This window comes from Hydra vulgaris, chromosome 09, assembly GCF_038396675.1.
Source record: "Hydra vulgaris chromosome 09, alternate assembly HydraT2T_AEP".
Classification (NCBI taxonomy): domain Eukaryota; kingdom Metazoa; phylum Cnidaria; class Hydrozoa; order Anthoathecata; family Hydridae; genus Hydra; species Hydra vulgaris.
In genome coordinates, this window is record NC_088928.1 from 62,085,001 (window position 1) to 62,103,950 (window position 18,950).

The 18,950-nt window shown below is 30.9% G+C and overlaps 1 protein-coding gene across 1 annotated transcript in view; it reads left to right on the forward strand.

Moving 5' to 3' along the window:
* LOC100211848 (beclin 1-associated autophagy-related key regulator) overlaps window positions 1–7,979 on the forward strand; it is a 52,076-nt gene extending 44,097 nt beyond the window's left edge. Inside the window, exons 10-12 of the mRNA XM_065806280.1 lie at window positions 7,013–7,103; window positions 7,285–7,364; window positions 7,497–7,979. Coding sequence (XP_065662352.1) covers window positions 7,013–7,103; window positions 7,285–7,364; window positions 7,497–7,788 — 463 coding nt within the window. The 3' untranslated portion in view covers window positions 7,789–7,979. The remainder of the gene's footprint in view (window positions 1–7,012; window positions 7,104–7,284; window positions 7,365–7,496) is intronic.
* The last annotated feature ends 10,971 nt before the right edge of the window (window positions 7,980–18,950 follow it).

Sequence of the window (18,950 nt, forward strand, 5' to 3'; positions counted from 1 at the left end):
ATATATATATATATATATATATATATATATATATATATATGGTCCCCATATATGTTATAGTCTAGCAAAAGTGTTCTCTGGAGCTGTCGTCTATACTTTCAAAACTATTTAACAAGTGCTCATCAGAGTTTTGTTTTCTAGCCTGCTGGAAAGCAGCATCTGTTATTTTCAGAAAATTCTGGAGAATGATCTGACTCGTCTAACTACTGTCCCATTAGTCTTCTACCTATCATAAGCAAGGTTTTTGAGTCTTTAATTAACAAACACTTAATCTCTTATTTTGAATCTAATAATTTACTTTCTGATCATCAATATGGATTTTGGTCTTCTCACTCTACTGCTGATTTGTTAACGATAATAACTGATAGGTTTTAAGTACTCTTCTTCCTGTTACTTCAGGGGTTCCTCAAGGTTCTTTCCTGGGCCCTATACTTTTTAGTTTACATTAACAATCTCCCAGAAATTCTCACATCTGAGGTGGCATTGTTTGCTGATGATACTACCATTTATTTTTGTCTTGATAAGAAACCAACACTCTCTGATTTCTTGAAGGGGCATTTAAGCTTGAAAAGGATCTCACTTCTACAGCATGGGACTCTCAGTTGCTGGTGAACTTAAACTCAGGTAAAACTTAATTTTTTTCAGTCAATTGGTATTGCATTAATCTAGATCTTCCTACATTTATGAACAATAATGTACTCAATGAGTCATCTACTCTTCGTCTCAGAGGATTAACTCTTACTTCTAGTCTTTCTTGAAAACCATATATCAAATTAATTGCAAAAAAAGCATTTTTTTTTTTTTTTAATTCTGAATCACTCTTAACAAGGCTGCAAGCAACCAGGTAATTTAGGTATTACTAGAAAAAAAGAATAGAGTTATAAAGCAAGGAAACGATTGACAGATGACTTAAAAGGTAGAAGGTTGTATGAATCAGGAAAACATGAGAATGGAAGAGAGTTCCAAAGCTTTGAAGTGCGGGGAAAAAAACTAGACAAATAAAAGTTTTTAGAGTATGCAGGGACAGATACAGTAAAAGAATGAGACTTTGCTGAATGACAATTCAAACGAGAATGAGTTTTAGTTGATGGAACTAGAGATAATAGCTCATTTGATTAGTGGCCATGATAGTATTTGTAGAAAAGAGAAAGAGATGCAGCTGTAGATGCAGATGTAGAAAAGAGAGATACTCGAGCTTAGCAGATTGAACAGGTCCAAATCATTTACAATGCATTTTTGAATCTTGTCTAGAAAAGAAAGTATGATTAAAAGAACCAGCCCAAATATGACAACAGTATTCCATACAGGGACGAATAAGAGATTTGTAGAGGTAAAGAATGGAATCAGGAGAGAGAAAATGGGGAGCACTGTAAAGAGAAGCAACCTTAGCAGATGCTAATTTAGCAATCAATTGTATCATATGGTTTCCATGAAAGGTCAGTATTAAATGATAATCCAAGAAGATGTAAAGCAGAGGACTTGGTAAGAAGGTTGCCATTCATTAATCTAGGAATGTCGACAGTACAGTGTTGTATGCAGTGAATAACTGAGTTTTTTTGGGGTTAAAATTTACAAGCCACTGTGAGCCCCAATTTGTTAGAGAAGTGAGATCAGAATCAAGATCGGCTGTCTGTTCTAAGCAATTAAAAAGAGAAGACTTTTTGTCGAGACAGGAGTATCAAGTTGAGTCATCAGCAAAAAGAGCTACTCTAGATGTATCATTGTTGGGAATATCATTAATGTAGATAAAAAACAAAACAGGACTAAGGATAGAACCTTGAGGTATCCCAGAAGTTTCTGGAAATAAAAAAGAGTGTTGGCATTTGACAATGACTTTGATAAAGCAGTTTAAAAAAAGTGATTTGACAATCTCAAAAACTTTACTAGATATACCATATAAAACAAGTTTATGGAAAAGACCAGCATATTAAACATTGTTGAAAGCCTTAGAGATGTCAAAAGCAATAGCTCTAGCCTCTCTGCCTCCATCTAATGCACAATAAAATCTTTCTGTCCCAGCAGTTAGCAAGTCAGCCGTAGAGTGAGAGGATCAAAAACCCTATTGATTATCAGACAGTAAGTTATTTGACTCAAGATGGGATGTGAGAAATTTTTTTATTAAAGACTCAAAGGCCTTGCTAATAATAGAAACAAGACTAATCAGACGATAATTAGAGGGGTTAGAATGTTCACCAGAGTTTTTGAAGAATGGAACAACAGCTGCCATTTTCCAGTAGGCAGGAAAACAAGACTCAGTCAAGCACTTTTAAATAGTTTAGAGAGATTTGAAGAGTGTTGAAGACTATGACAGGAATGTTGTCTGGACCACAACCTGTAGAGAAGTTTAATTGAGATATGACTTTAGCAATGGAAGCTGGAGTGATTTGAGTGTCTAACAATGGGTGAACCTGTTTAATTGTAATGGAAAAAAGAGAATGGCCATAAGATTTGAGAGTCAAATTAGAAGAAAAGTTCTTTGCAAATAGTTCTGCCTTATCCTTGGGAGAGGTAATAAGATCAGTCCCATGAATGAGACATGGAATATTAGACCTTCATTTGTTAATGACGCTGTTGAAGATTTTCCAGAAGTCTCTAGAGTCAAACTTCTGAGATAAGATACAAGACTCAGTGAATTGAGAATAAAGGAGCTTAGCATCTGGCAGCTTCTTTTTACAGCGATTTCTTGCAATAATAAACAGCCATTTGTTCTAAAGAGAGTTGTTCTTTTAAAGCTGCACAAGAGGGTGAAAACCATGGAGTAGAATGAGGCTTGACTTGAAACCAACAAGAAGGAATAAAAGCTTCCATTACTGCCTGAATCCAGGAGGTTACGTAGGAGGCTCATTTTTCAGCTGAGAGGAAAAAGACATCAGCCCAAGGATGGTCATCAAGAAAATCATGAAAAGAATCCCAGTCAGCTTTAGGATAGTAGTAAGTAGGGCAATGATATGATAGGGCAATGGGAAGAAGAAGAATGATAAAGAACAAAGAGAAAGGTTAGTGAAGAGGTGCTAAGCGGAAGCACATAAAGGAATGGTCAAAGAGTTCTAACCCGATTTCACGACAAGTAGGTGAAATGATGCGTATGTATACCCCTCAACTCCATATGACTATTGGAGTCTTTGTGTATCAAAGGATAGTACCCATCAACACTAAGATCAGAAGAAGGAATAGCAGAATTTAAATTAGTCTCATTAAGAGCAAGCAAGTCTGGTAAATTTTGCAAGAGGTAAGATTTAACTGATGGAAAGTTGCTTCACAGACTACGAATATTAGTAAAAGATTTATTAAAACAGTTAGGTGGTGGAGATGGTTATGTTAAATATTTTGGGTTACTTTTGGCATGATTTAAGTTTAAAGAGAACTTGATTTATTCATAGATAGAGTACAGCCTCCTAACCAATGAGCTATGCAATTTTCTCAAAGTTGTAGCATAGGACTCCTTATGCCTCGATAATGTGCACCAAAAGCGTAAACAGGGACATTATCCATGCGCAACATGGCAATGATATTTTGCAGCTGTTGATGGAATCAACCTCTCATACTCTGATCTTTTGCTGATGTTTTCTATGAGAGGTTGATTCCATCAACAGCTGATGGAATCAACCTCTCATAGAGCTACCACAGACTTTGAGAAATCATACAACCAGCTGGCCTCAGAACCATTAAACTAAGTTTTAGAGCTGTACCTTCATTAGGAGATAACAGGAAAAGTTGCATAGCTACTATCAAGGAGGTATAAGCAAACACCTATGAAAAGAGTTAAGAAGATCCAGCATTCATCATCACAGGTTTACATTGTTTCCTGCCTAGGATGATGTAACCTGTAACTATGCCAGCCCAATAGATGAAGAAGGGGTTCCAGGCTAGTTAGCAGAATTATTCTGCTTATCCATAAAATTTTTGCCTAGGAGGCCTCCTACAAGACACTAGCTAGATGCAGGTAAAATCTGCCCAAGATGAGTATTTTTATCGAGACATCAACTCTAGCCTTTACTTAACTAAGAGCCTTAAGGCAGGGAATTTTTAGCTGGATGCAGTTAACATCTGCCCAAGATAAGTTTTTTTATCGAAACATTATCCCTAGCCTTTACTTAACCAAGAGCCCCAAGGCAGGGGATTTTTAAGTCAGAGTTTGTTTCTTCTAGCCTTTGCTTAAAAAAGCATACTTTACAAGGTAGCAGGGTATGGAGTAGGTATTATTGGGTTATATAATACCAGTAGCAGGATGATCGTGATGATCCTGAACCTGACCTGACCTGGAGTAATTAAAAGGAGCAACTTCCTGCAAATAGTACCTCAAAACATTGGGCATGATTTTTTAAACATTTAAACAGAAAATTTAAACAGAACACATACTTACATCTGTGAAAGTTGCATCTTTTTATTGTGCTCGCCACTTTCTTACCCAGGATTCTGTTCTTTATCTCTATAAATCTCAAATCTGTCCTAGTATGGAATACTGTTGCCATATCTGGGGCAGATTTTTGAATGATGCCCTTTCTTTTTTAGACAAGGTGCAAAAACGCATTGTAAACATAGTTGAACCTGCTCTTGCAGCCAACCTCCAACCATTATCACATTGTTGTAATGTTGTTTCTTTTCTATAAATACTATAATGGGCACTGCTCTAAAGCTAGAGTCTTTTATGCCATCTTATTAAATTCATTCTTGTGTTACGCGTCATTCAATTAAGTCTCAACCTTTTACTGTGACTGTTCCTAAGTGCTCTAAAAACTCTTACTGGTCTAGTTTTTTTTCTTGAACATCAGTACTTTGGAATTCGCTTCCTTCATCTTGTTTTCTTGTTTCATATAATTTGCGATCTTTTAAGTCATCTGTTTATTGTTATCTTGTTCTATAAACTTCATCTTTTTTCCTCCAGTAACTTCCAACTCTAATTGTGGTTGTTTGCTGCCTTGTTGAAACTCAAGATTTTTTCTTGCATGTAGCTCAATTGAATATTCTGCTCTTTTTTTCTTATATCAGCTCATGTTTGCACGTATCTTGCTAGGTAAAAATTCAATATCAAGTTTTTAGTATGCATACAAAATTAAGAATTATACTTAGTAATTACAATATATACAATATATATTCAGTAATAGAACTTGTATTTTAAATAGATAATAGTATTCTAAATTTACTCAAAAACTGAGAAAGCAACAAGTGTTTCTACAATATGAGTATGACTAAAGACTTTTGTACACTAGTGTATATTATACATGTATATGTAATATGTATATATATATTTAAATGTATATATATATATATATATATATATATATATATATATATATATATATATATATATATATATATATATATATATATATATATTATATGTATATATATATATATATATATATATATATATATATATATATATATACATATAATATATATATATATATATATATATATATATATATATATATATACATATATATATATATATATATATATATATATATATATATATATATATATACATATAAATATATATATATATATATATATATATCTGTATGTAAATGTAATATGTATATGTATGTTTATATGTATTCATGCATATATATGTAGTAGGTTCTTCGATTGTATACCCCTCGGTTTGAGGGAAGTTAATACAGGTTAACATATATGTAATTTAATTATATTTAATAATAACTTACGAGTATATTGATTATTTTTGTTACCATTTACAAAATGACATAATGATTTTAGTAGTTTTTATATATAATAAAGTTACTCAATTAAACAAAATTTATGTTGCTTCGTAACACCATTTTTTCCATTTCGGAGTTTTAAAACATTTATTTTAATTCCATTTCTTTGATCAGCTGATCAAAAAAGTGGAAATTGTAAACATTATCATTAAGCCTTTAGATCTTACAATAAAAGCTTCTTATGTAGAGAATTTTAGAACATTATTAGAACAGAACTTCAAATTACTTTTAATAGTATCATAATCTTACAGGGGATCACTTAAGCAAGATTTTTGATGAGTTGGTGCATCATGGGAAAGTTTACTTGAATGTGTAAAAAAGTTTCAAAATTGATTAAAAATTTTTCTATCATTTGAAATTGATTGATTTTTTATTTAGAAGGTTTAAAAGACAAGAAATATTAAATAATGGACTGACATTTCTAAAAGTGTTGTGCATTTTAGTTGGATTTTTATTGCTTAAGTTTATAGGACTAATTTTGATTCATGAGAAATATTCAGTTTAACAAAATTATTTTACTGGCTTCAGATTGTGCATTGAACATAATTGTTGTAATAGTTCTATATTTTCGAGAATTAGAAATGCATCACCTTACTTTATACAGTTTATGTTTACACTGTATACATATATACAGTTCATTATATACATATATGCATTCTACAGTTCAATCATTTAATGGTGTTGGGCATTATAATGCATTGTAAAATGTCCAATCATGCATACTTATTGCCAAATAAGTAAAATGTCCAATAATGCATGCTTATTGCCAAAAGTTTCTTTCAAAATTAAAACTAACAGCAAAGTAAAAGAATTTTTACTTTAGAGTTTAAATTTTTTAAATTGACTTTATTATTAAAAAATAAATTTTATACTAATTATAGCATTAAGTCTAATATCTTAAAGTAAATAATTGGATCAAGTTTTTAGTTGAACATCTTAGGCTGTCATTTACATATGGCATACTTTACATCATAGGTTACCATCAACCTAGAATAATTTCTTAATCAAAACTTCAGGACCCATGGCTTCTGGCAATTAACTTGTAAAAGTTGACTTGGACGTTAAATATTTGTTAATTGAAAAATATTGGCAATTAAAAATAAATGGTTTATATTTTGGTTTATGGCTACTTTATATATTCAAAAGTCATGTGTCACATGCAAGTAAATTCTATGATGCATGGTCACACCTTTTGGACTCGTGACGTGACATTTATTTTTTTCTGCTCAAGTATTTTACTTTACATATATTTTCTTTCAACAAGTTTTTGATTTGTTTCTATTTTAAAGCAACTTTAGTCTATTGCAAGTTTCGCGATATCGTTTATATGAAACTGTCAACAAACTTTCTCAAAACATATTGCAGTTGTGCTTTTCACAGGTAACAAAAAAAAAATCACATTTTATTTACAAATTTTTTTTTAAATTTTATTTAGAGGGAAATGTTATAATGAAAAAAAAATTAGAAATTTAATTTGTAATTTAATATTAAAGTAATAAAAATAACTTTAATTTTTCACACTTTTATTATGTATGTGTGATCTCAGTGAATTTTATTTTAGCGCATACATATAGATGATCTTCAACCAGACTTTTTGCTGAGCAACATTAAACTTTGCGTGTCATCAGATTCTCTTGGATGGTAAGTTACATTAAAATGCTTGAGAGGATGAAACTTGATGATGATGATGATGATAATTATCATCATCATCATCATCATCATCATCATGGCTGTAATAAACTTGGTTATTGATAATGATTTGTTTAATAATAGCAATGGTTATTTTGAAACTTTTGAATTCAAATTTCGGGAGTGTCCTTTTGACTCTGACAGTAGTGCTGAGGAACTAGATTACGATTCTCAAAGTGATACCAACGATATTGAGCCTGAAGATTGGGATCAGCTGACCGATTTACCTGACGACCACAGTATAGTGCGATCAGAAAGTTTCTCTCCAACAATGGAATACAGTAGAGATCGCTCAAGTTCAGTATCGGCTTCAGGTTTAATGACATCCGCTGCAGCATCGGTTGCGTCAGCGCTTTGGTCATGGAAGAGACAGTAGCCATGTTTATGATAGAAACATTTTTTTTATATATATATAAAAATGATATTTTTTTAGCCTATAAATATGTACAATAAAGTATTCTAGATTTTTTTTCATGTCATTAATTTTTGAGTATTTTCCTTACGTCAAAGGTCATTTTGCCAGTATTATATGTGTATTTGTTTAAAATGAAAGAGAATATTTTACGACCTGGCTGAGTAATTTATTCGCATTGCAAACACGCAAAGTTTAATTATTCAATAGCTAATTATCTTTAAAAATGTCCAATACCAATAAATTCGATCACCATGTAACTTCGCTCATTTATTCGCGGTGAGTACACATACATTGACTGAGGGTTTGATCAGGTAGTTTTTCAATTAAAAGACCAGTTCTCTCATGTTTGGGGACCTGGAGGACAGCGTTGGAAAAAGGGTTTGACGAGTCTACCTCGTGTATAGGAATCTATAAAAAAAAATGACACTGGTTATTTATAATCTGCGTAAATAATTCGCAAGTTTAGTTTCCATACTCTTGAAATCTAAAATAAGTATCGAATTAAGTGATCAATTTTAACATTAGTATTATTGAGAATTTTTTATATTAGTGACAAAAAAAATTTAACTTTCACTTTTTAAAAAAACAATTTAGTGTAATTTTTAAGTAATATGTTATTGTTGTAAAATTAGTATAATTTTAAAGTAACATGTAATTGAGAAACAAAGCAATTGTAATATGCAGTTAGTGCATCATGTAAATAAGGAATTAATAATGCATTTTGAAAACACATAAGTTTTATTTGCGAATGTACAGTATAAGTTAATAGGTTATTATAAAAGGTCTTCTCGGACACGAGTTAAAATTTTATAAAATTTAACATTAGTATACACCAGTAATAATAACAGTATTGAAAGATCGTTGTGCTATATAGATCCGAAAGTCTGTTATTAAATTCGTGTCTACATTTATTTCACTAAACTTTACTGTCACATTGCTGAAAGTCTTATTCGAAAATTTTATTTATAATGTATTGTTAGTTATCAAAAACCAACCGATTTGGCCAACTAGACCAGAGTTGGATCCAGCCTTAAATTACAACGTAAACTAAGGCTACAAAATTAAAATACAAAGAACTTTGTTCTGAGTATCTTTATTATAAATCTTTTTTAATTACTACTATCGTGTCCTCAATTATATCTTACAGTTTTTGTTTACAACTTTAATGTTCCTATTTACATCTTATTATTTCTAAATTACACTTTAGGTTTCTTAACTACAATTTATGTGTTGTCAATTACATTTTGTAAAGGTGTATACTTAAAATACTTATTTGTTAAATACTTTGTTGCTGTAGATCAGTTGTGTTTTGATGGCGGCAAGGTTACACTTACTTTATTTGAGTTTATGGTTTTGTTCCTTAATATTTTAACTACATAATTACATAATAAAGGTTCGTTAACAGTAAATATGCGAACAAAAACAAAAAATCACAAAGTGGTTTTACATTTACAGGCCACTGCACTCTAGCGTGGTAACACCAATTAGCCAAGAACGCTTACAACTCTCCTCGTTTTAAGAGTTCGAAATTCATTCATAAAAAAGGTAACTCGTTAAACTAAGCGAGAAATTCTTCCAAATTGTCTGGGTATATTTCTTTAAAGACCGAAATGCCGAAGAATGCTACCAAAATTAATGCGACAACTATATCTAATGTTGCAACAAATTTATTCCGTTTTTTTCATCACAATTAGAGAATTCGAACACAAAATGGCCAACGGCAAATGGAACCCTAAATGTCACTACCGATACGTTAACAACAAACGCGCCGTCAGAAATCAAATAACTTTCATGTGCCTACTTTTTGAAGAAATAAGCAGCAACCAAGCATTTATTGTCAATATACAAAACAATCAGTTTCAGTCAGTCTTCACGGTTAAACCGTCAGATCCCTTCATCAAATACACAACTATTTTAATCTCCGTTTTCTTCATCTATGATTACATTCACAAACACTTAATGCTCTCAACGCCAACAAACCAACTGTCTAAAATAAAAAAGTCTGGGTAACGTATCTGCTTTAGACCATAAACTTTCCACAGCGTTTTTCATAAACTTCATGTGGACGTTTTTTTTCTTGACTTTGCTGAAGCTTCTAACAAAGCTTCTTCCTGCACAGAAGACTATTGAAAAACTTGAATCCTAAGGAATTGAAGGTAAAATGTTTAACTGGATTAAATTTTTTCTTTCAAATAGATCACAACCTTTTATTCTCGGTAACATCTCATCCAACTGGGAACAATTTACCAGCGGCGTTCCGCAAGGTTTAGTGCTAGGTACGCGGTTTATAACCTTCATCAACGACTCAGCCAAACACAAAAGTAGTGAAAGCATATGTAAAATGTACGCAGACGATACTAAAATTCTGGGCGTCGTCAAAACCGCTGAAGAAAAGTTATCATATTACCAGGTTATGATGTTATTTATATCAGCTCGCTCGTTATAACCTGGACTCAAACCTGGTTAATGGACCTCAACGTCAATAAATGCAAAGTTATGCACATTAACAAAGACAACATTTCATCACACGTTTACTCAATGAACAAGCATTACGCTAGCAACGAAGTCGACACAACAGAACTAAAGTAACAACAATCGAAAAAGACCTAGTTATTAAAATTACCAATAACCTAAAGCATGAGAATTAAGCCAAAATTACCGTTGCTGAAACCAATAATGTCCTTGAAATCTTAAAAGACATCTTATCAGCAGAGACAACAAAAATATGGAAACAATTTTACACCACTAATATACGCCCACATCTCGAGTTTGCAGTTACTGTCTGGTGCTCGTACCTTGAAAAAGATATAAATGCCATAGAATGCATTCAGTATCGAGCTACCAAAGTAATGCACGAAATGAAGTGTTTCAACTACGTGACAAGATGCATCAAACTTGGAGTCACCTCACTATTTGATATTAATCTCATCCAAAAAATAAAATCGAGAACAACATCAATTCAGTTAGCTGGCATATTGCTCCACTTAACATCCCACTAAGCTACGATCATCGTAAGCGCTTTCATCGTGAAATAGACAACAATTGTCAACCACCGCGTTGCTCATCCCCGGAACGCACTACCAAACGAAGTTGTCAGTGCTATTAGTGTCAACAGCTCCAAATTATATTATTAAACAAACATTATTATTATTAAACAAACAGTTACATGATAAAAAATTAAAATTTTTTAGCGTTTATCCTATTCATCACTTTCTATTTCCAACAATTCTTTAGCTTCGTCTAAAAATTCTTTGGATATTTGAAACTTCGTTTATTTGAGCTAGATATATAAGGATCGTATATATATAACAAAATATGCAAAACGTATTCGTTTGTTGCTGATCTGGAACACTTTCTAGCGCAACATAACCTATATTTTTTGTAATCTTTATTTCAGGCTTCCTGGGCATCTTTGGATAATTGTCCAAAAGGCAGAACTGCATAATTCTCTATTATTTTAGCACCATAATTAAGTACTTTATGAACCGAAGATAGCTTGTAGTACCACTTATATTTGCTAACATAGAATTGCGCGGTTATCGATGTATACTGGTCAAATTTTTCTGCGTTTATAGGGAATCTCGATAATATAGTTTAAAGATTTACATAAAATCTCTTGATTATTTCTTTATCAATTCCGGTTATCTCTGCAGGACATTGGTAGTTTTGGAAAAATCTTCTTGCCGTATTTCAGTCATTGCTATTACCGGAATCTTGACGTGGTTTATCAATGTGCAAACCAAGCATTTCTCGGAAACGTTTTTGGACATATCTATTCTTGTCTTCTTTAATTTCCTTGTTTTCTGGAGTTGTTGCAGATCACTTCTCAAAACTTAAACTGTAAAAAATATGGAGGTTTGTTTACATGAATCTAATCCATACGTGCAGTGTCGACAATTCGCATTTAAACTTATTTTCATTTTTAGTTCTTGCTGTAACTTTTAAAAGATCATTCATTTTTCTGGGAGTTGCTCCACAAACAGTGCAGGTAGCAGTGGATGATGTGTTCGCTAACACTTAAGCAACATTGCCATTAATCGTTGTCATAAACAGTTCATCTTTAACTTCGATGACTTTTTCGGCTATCGGCACTAGAGTTGGAATCAATGGATCAATTTTGACTTCAATTTTACTGACAACCGCTGTAGTTTTTTCGGCTGTTTATTTGCAAATTCTAATAAAATTGATCTGCAAAATCTAACAGATAAACTAGTATGGGTTAGGCCATATAACGGCAGAAGTTTCTTTGTCGCATTGGTACAAGGGACACTATAAATAAATTAACATCCAATATATTTGTATATCAGGCGGATTGTATGGTCTGAGAGATTTTGTAGATTGATTTTTGCGCTTATATTTGTCACCGTTATGCAGAATGCAGGCGGATAACAAGCTTTTTTTGCTTCACTTAGTATTTGATACGAAATCAATACAGAACTTAAATTTTTATCAAAGAGTCTTTTTCTAAGGTACGTATATTTGGCTTTGGTTAGCTCTGTTTCAATACACATAATCAATGTCTACTCTTTTGTAAAAGAAAGTGAATTATCTGTATTTTGTATGTTTTGAAGAATTATTTTTTTCTCTTCTTTTTCCTTATTTCTGTTAATAGTAACAATCGACGCCTCGTCATTTTCACCGATGGATCGTAAGCCTTGCACATTTGCGTAACAAACATGTCCCATTCCATACTCCTGGGCTCCATATTTTTTCGTTTCTTTGTGTTTTCCAAACACTCATCGTGCGATCTTGTTCGTCTACAACAATCACCAGAAGTATTCAATACAGAATTTTCATATGTTGAGGTACTCCAAGAATTCTATTGTACTTAAACTCACCATTTATTCAATTTGAGTATAGGCTCCCGAACCTGTTTGGCTTTCTTTGATCTTTAGTACATTTCTGGTTGCCACTTGATTTTAAATTTTTTTGAATACTTTCTATTACAGTATCAACGTTAGTTTCTGATAATTGAAAGTTGTTTAACCATTACTTTTTGAAGTCTTAAGTGCTTTTCCCTCTGATTAATTGGTCACAAATATCCCGTCAAGCACAAACGAATTCACTCGTTGTTAGATAATAGGGGAGACCGGGGCTAGTTGGCCGCAGGGGTAAGTTGACGAACTGCGTTTATCTTTAGAGCCTTTCATCAGAAAGTGACAAAAATTACTCAGAAACTTCCTCATTGACCATTTCATCATTCACTGTAGTATTGTCAGGATTCGCGGATGCGCATGGGAGATATTGAGATTTATGCGTTTTTTGGACAAAAACGTAACTTTTAGAACATCGCTTCCTTTTTACTTTACAAAGAAAATATTTAGTCGTATGAAAAAAAAATTATTGTAAAAGTTCCAGTCACAATTGGTTTACAAAATCCAGTCAGACTTTTTTCTCAAAGCTGCCGTTTTTCAGGATCTATAGACTGTTTATTAAAAAAAAGCTTTCGGGGTAAGTTGACAAATTTTTCACGGGGTAAGTTGGCTCATAGCATTTACTATGGAAAAAAATATTTATTTTTATAAAATTATTTTTTTTTATTTTTTTTATTTTTAACAATATTGAAAATATTTATTCTTACAAAAAAATTAAAAAAAAATTTTGTTTAGTTTTTTTTTCCACAGATAAAAGGTGGGTTACTGTTTGGCTTTTATACGGACTAATAATTGGTACCAGCTAAAAGTAATATTAAATTTTGGGATAAAATTGTTGCAAAAAATAATTTTAAAAAAATTTCTATTAATTTTGCACTTAATAGTGCATTAATAATCATTTTTATAGTTTGCGCCAACTTACCCTGTGGTGGGGTAAGTTGGCGCAAACTTTTTTTTTTTTGAGGGTCCGGAAAGGCCCCAAGATTTTTTTTTTTGTAAATGAATGCAAATTTTATAAGATACCCTAATCCATACTCTTTAAGACTACACTTTAATATTTAAAAAAAAAATGTACTGTTAGGGCTACAGAGCTCATAGAGTAAAAACCGAGCCAACTAGCCCCGGTCTCCCCTACATGTTTTTTTCTGTAAATTTTTATTGAAAAGAAGTATCTGATTATAATTATTTACCACAACAGACAAATAAAACTTCCACATCAATACAGAAGAACCGTAATTTTAGGGGATTTTTTTTCCCCAATTGACATTATTGCTTCTAAACCAAAAAACGCAAAAAACGGACAAGTTTTTTTTTAATCCTCATCGCTATTAGAGACTTACCTACTCATTACTGAATAGGTAAGGTCTTTAATAGAGTGATGAACTTAACACCAAAGAAAACTCCAATTGAAATAAAGAAGAAAAAAGTTTTTCTTTACTTCACTAAAAAAATATTAAAAAATAAAACAATATTTTTTTACAAAAGCCGAACATGGTTGCAAAGTGTACATTCTAAACTATCTAATGATGTATAACACTAACATGCTTCCTTGGAAAACTTCAGATTGATTTTGTGTTGAAATTTAATTGGCAAAAAATATTTATGTTCTATGTTTGGGGATTGTTTTATAAACATAAAACTAAATTATTAAAATTTTTTTCATTTATTCGTAAGTTCTATCCTTTGAGAGTATAAAACCATAAAAAAATCTATGGATTTACGACTTTCGTCAAAACCATTTTTGAGAAAATAATGTTTGGTCCAATAGTGCAACGCTTTATCTTCTGTGTAATCATGCACGAGCTAACCCGGCTAGCTTTTGAAGGTCTAACGGAACACGCCCGTTCCGAGTTATTTAACTAACTAACACAAATAAAAAATAAACTTCACTGTAACACTTTAAAAAGAACGCGCGGTCTTATCACCACGATATGCTCTACTTTTTCATACATATAAAAACATGGATTAACAGAAATTTTACATTAAACCATTACATTATAATAGTATTAAAATGTCAAATAACAAGTATACAAATTTATCGTTTTTTTTAACACATTTATTGCTAAGGCTATGTTCATAATATATTTATATATATTAAAAAAATAAGAAATTATTTTAAAAGCTAGCAGCAAATAAATTTAGAAAAAATCAGTTACTAAATTTGTATACTTAAAATACACTTTTTAATAGTTTTTTAAAACCAATTTAAGTTTTCGAAATCAATAATATTTAGATTAAATGGTAAAAACTTATTTTACTATTATTATTCACATATGAGGTGCACAATAAATAATTCTAAACTGCTCAAGCTTTTTTTTGCATAAAGGCTCTAACAGGGAACTGTTTGTTCGCAATATATGTCTTATTATAAAATAAAAATGCCTTATTATAAAAGACAATAAGTTATTATTAACTTGTTAAGTTAAATATCACAAAAAACCACAACAAAAAAACTAAAATTTTATTTTTATTTGTGTCCTAGTGATCGGACCCAATCATATTAAAACTCTAAGAACACGCACCTAAAGAAACCCTTAAAACGTTTTTGAACTTTTTTCTTTTCAAATTTATTAGAATCAAAATTTATCAGCAAATTTTAAATATCATTCCAAATAAATACGCCGTTTAAAAGTTGTGACCTTTTAAATAGAGTTTCCACGGTTTTAATACTGGTATTGAAAACCGGTATTTAACTAAATTTTTCCAATACCGAAATTGTTTCCCAATACCGGGAATAAAAGGTTTTTTGCGGTTTTTAAAATTTTAATAGTTTGACTTAATAAAGATAGCAATGTGCACTGACAGGGCCGCCAAGAGCCGTCATGCCACCTGTGACAGCAACCCTGATTAGCGCCCTTATTTATCAAAATTTCCCTATATTATAGACGAAGGACCTTTTTTTTTTTTGGGGTATCTTGTTTTCGCTTGGCGGCGCCAAGTGAAAACAAGGTACCCAAGATTTGTCCCTTTTGCCCCCCCTCGTTCTTGGAGGCCCTGTACACTAATGTAAATGAACTTTGTAAATGAATGATAAAAAATAGAAGTTATTTGGTCATGCTGTTTGCAAACCATAAATTGGTTAAACTTTTTTCTTAACTAGTTACTTTTTGGTATAATAATTATTGCACTACGGTTCCCCCCTACAAATTCTATAATTATTTTTGGAAAAGTTTTAACGATTGCAACATTACAATTTCCTTAGACATTTTTCCGCATGAAAAAGTTCATGAAAGGAAGGTATATAATAGCTGTGGCGTTAACTTAAGCTTTAATTATTAATAGTTTATAGAAGAAACAATAAATTGTTTAGCATTATAAAAATTATACATTTAATTATAATATTTAATATATCTACTTATATTAAAAATAATATACAAGTAAGTAATGGAGTTTTATTTGCGTTATATTTATTTTACTTTACTTTATATATATAACCAATAAAATACAAGTTTAAAAAAAAAATGCAAAAACAAAGCTCTTCTGTCTGGAAGTATTTCAGAAAATCATACGATTCAGCTAGTGAAGTAAAATGTACCCTGTGTGCTTCCCTGAACTATTCATAGTATAATATTAAAAAATAAGAAGTTAGATGGAACATCTGTTGCAAAAGTTCCGAAAAAATAAATAAAAGTAGACGGATTCTTTAAACGTGAAACCTTGGCTGAATTGCTACTAAAATTTGCCACAAAGGATGGCATGTCTTAAAGAACAATTTCGAAATCTAATGCAATACGTGAGTTTATTCAGAAACATGTTTTCCAAATGCCAAAAAGTTGCAAAGCTTATAATGTTGTTTTACAAGATAAAAAAACAAGAGCTGTGTGATGAAATTCTTTTTAATCTTACTTCTGATAAAGGTAATGATTCCAATTCAAATTAAAATGACAATGATTATCTTAAGAGATTAAATCGTAGCGACATTTTTAATGATACCATAGAGAAAACTGCTCATGGAAGCAGAAACAGAACATTTTGAGATGACATAAAGTCTCTATTGAATACTTCACATAAACTGATTAAATTTTTTAAATTGTCAAGCGTTCGTAGCTCCGTCGTGCAAAAGCATGTTTTCGAACAAGAAAATAAAAAACTGATGTTAAAACTTGACATTGAAATTCGTTTGAACTCTTTGGTTCCTATGATTGAAATGTTGGTAAAGTTAAAACCATTCATTGAAAACGCAGTTTTTGACATTGGAACAAATAGTTGTTACGAGGAAGTCAATTCTAATGTTTTAGAAGATATTTTAAAAGTGCTAAAACTTATTGAATTGGCTGTTAAGGAGCTAAGTAAGAATAATTCAACTATTCTGACCAGTGAAGGTCTTCACATGTTTTTGTTCAAAAATCTTTATGAACAAACGCTTAAGTGTATACAATGACGCAACAAAGATTTAGTGCCACTAATGAAACATTTGCAAAATCCAAATTTAAATACAAAATAATGATGGCTTCAAAAATTCCTCAAAGTCAGTAGTTATTTAATTTTCAAAAAATATAGTTAAATAAAATATTTACCAAAGTATTGGATAGTGTCAATGTCGAATCATCGGATTAAGAAGTTGCTGAAGAAGCCAATAATAACCTTAAGACACAGTTACAACAATCTCTTACAAAGATGGTTTCTTTCCAACCCAAGATTAATTGCTTTGATCTATTTTCAGAGATATTAAGGGAGTTTAAGCTGCTAAAGCTAGTGGAGTTCGAACATCGAATTTAAATAAGATTGATGCTGCTCTCAAAACAATTCAGCCCACGTTAATATCTAGAGAGGAACTTTTTAGGTTGCTGGTAACTTTTCAAATAAGCTTCGAAGGCGAATGAATGTTGACATATTAAATGCATTATTATTTCTAAAATAATATCTTTCGGAATGTTAATTTAGTGAGTTATTGCTGCTTGATAAAATATTTTAAATAATGCATTTAATTTTTAGATGCTAAAAAGTAAAATAAAATAAAATATAAAAAGTAAAATGGGTAAATTTTTATTTTTATTATTTTTTTTCTTTTCATAAAAATTTCTAAGGATTTGGCTTAATTTTTTTAATGTTTTAATAAATACCGCATAATGCCGGTTTATACCGGTATTAAACTATTTTAAAAACTGAATACCGATATTATAACTTTCTGGTATTTTAGAAACTCTACTTTTAAAGTTATTTTTTTGGAGTTAATTGGGGAATAATAAACTATAAGCAATACTTTTTTTTTTATTCGTTTGAACCTTTATAAGTTTTTAATAACTTATTAACAAAAAGAGATTTTTGTATGAAATTTCAAATCTGTCGATTAATTTTAACCTAATTAAAGATTTTATGAAAAAAAAAACAAAAAAAAAACAACCCAAGTATTAGGTTCAATATTGTTGTCTCTGATCGTTGCAGTTTTTTCTACAACATTCTTATTTTGCATTAGTATGATTATTACAAAATTTTAAGAAAGCACCGTTTCTGGAAGTTATCTATCTTAAACACTAAAAATTCTGGACCAGTTTGTTTAACCCCCGTTTTATTTTTTTAGATATCGGCAGAATATTTTCAAAATCTAGGTCATAACAGAACAATGTACGGTGGTTTCGAAAATGTAATCCGTTTCTGGTTTAATTTTTTTTTCGTAAGAAATATTTCTACTAGAATGTGCCCCCGAAGGTTTTTTTCGGGAATAGAGGTTCGAATTAAAAGTTATTTTGTGACACAGTGATAGTAAGTACTTAAGACGATCTCTAAATCATTGAGGGGTGGAAATAAATTGTCCCGCTGCCGCAGCAGCCCTTTTCTCATATTGTTTTGTTCTAATGATATTATTTAAATAATATCATATTAAAATTAGAAAGCAAATATAAATTACTTTGTTATTTTTTTTACTATTTATTTCACAAAAACATAAATTCTTCCCATAGTTCGACTAAGTCGACTTTTAGTCGACTTAGTTGATTTTAAAAATTATTTAATAGTCGTAACAACACTATTATAAAGGTTCAACTGCTTGTTAATATCTAGGTTTTTCCACTCAATGAACAAACTTTCCTTAACTTTAAGCTCGAATTTATTTGTTGTTTAATTGTTCCCAGCTACAAAGCAACGAAATGTAGCAATCGACAAGTTGAATAAAATCGTTGCGTTTAAAGTTTAATTATCCCCAATATAATAAAACCAACGATTAAAAGCTAAAAATAAGAGATAAACAATTATTTTAAATAATAAAATTAAACAATAGTGTAAAAAAAAGCGAAAAACCACTTTAAATCT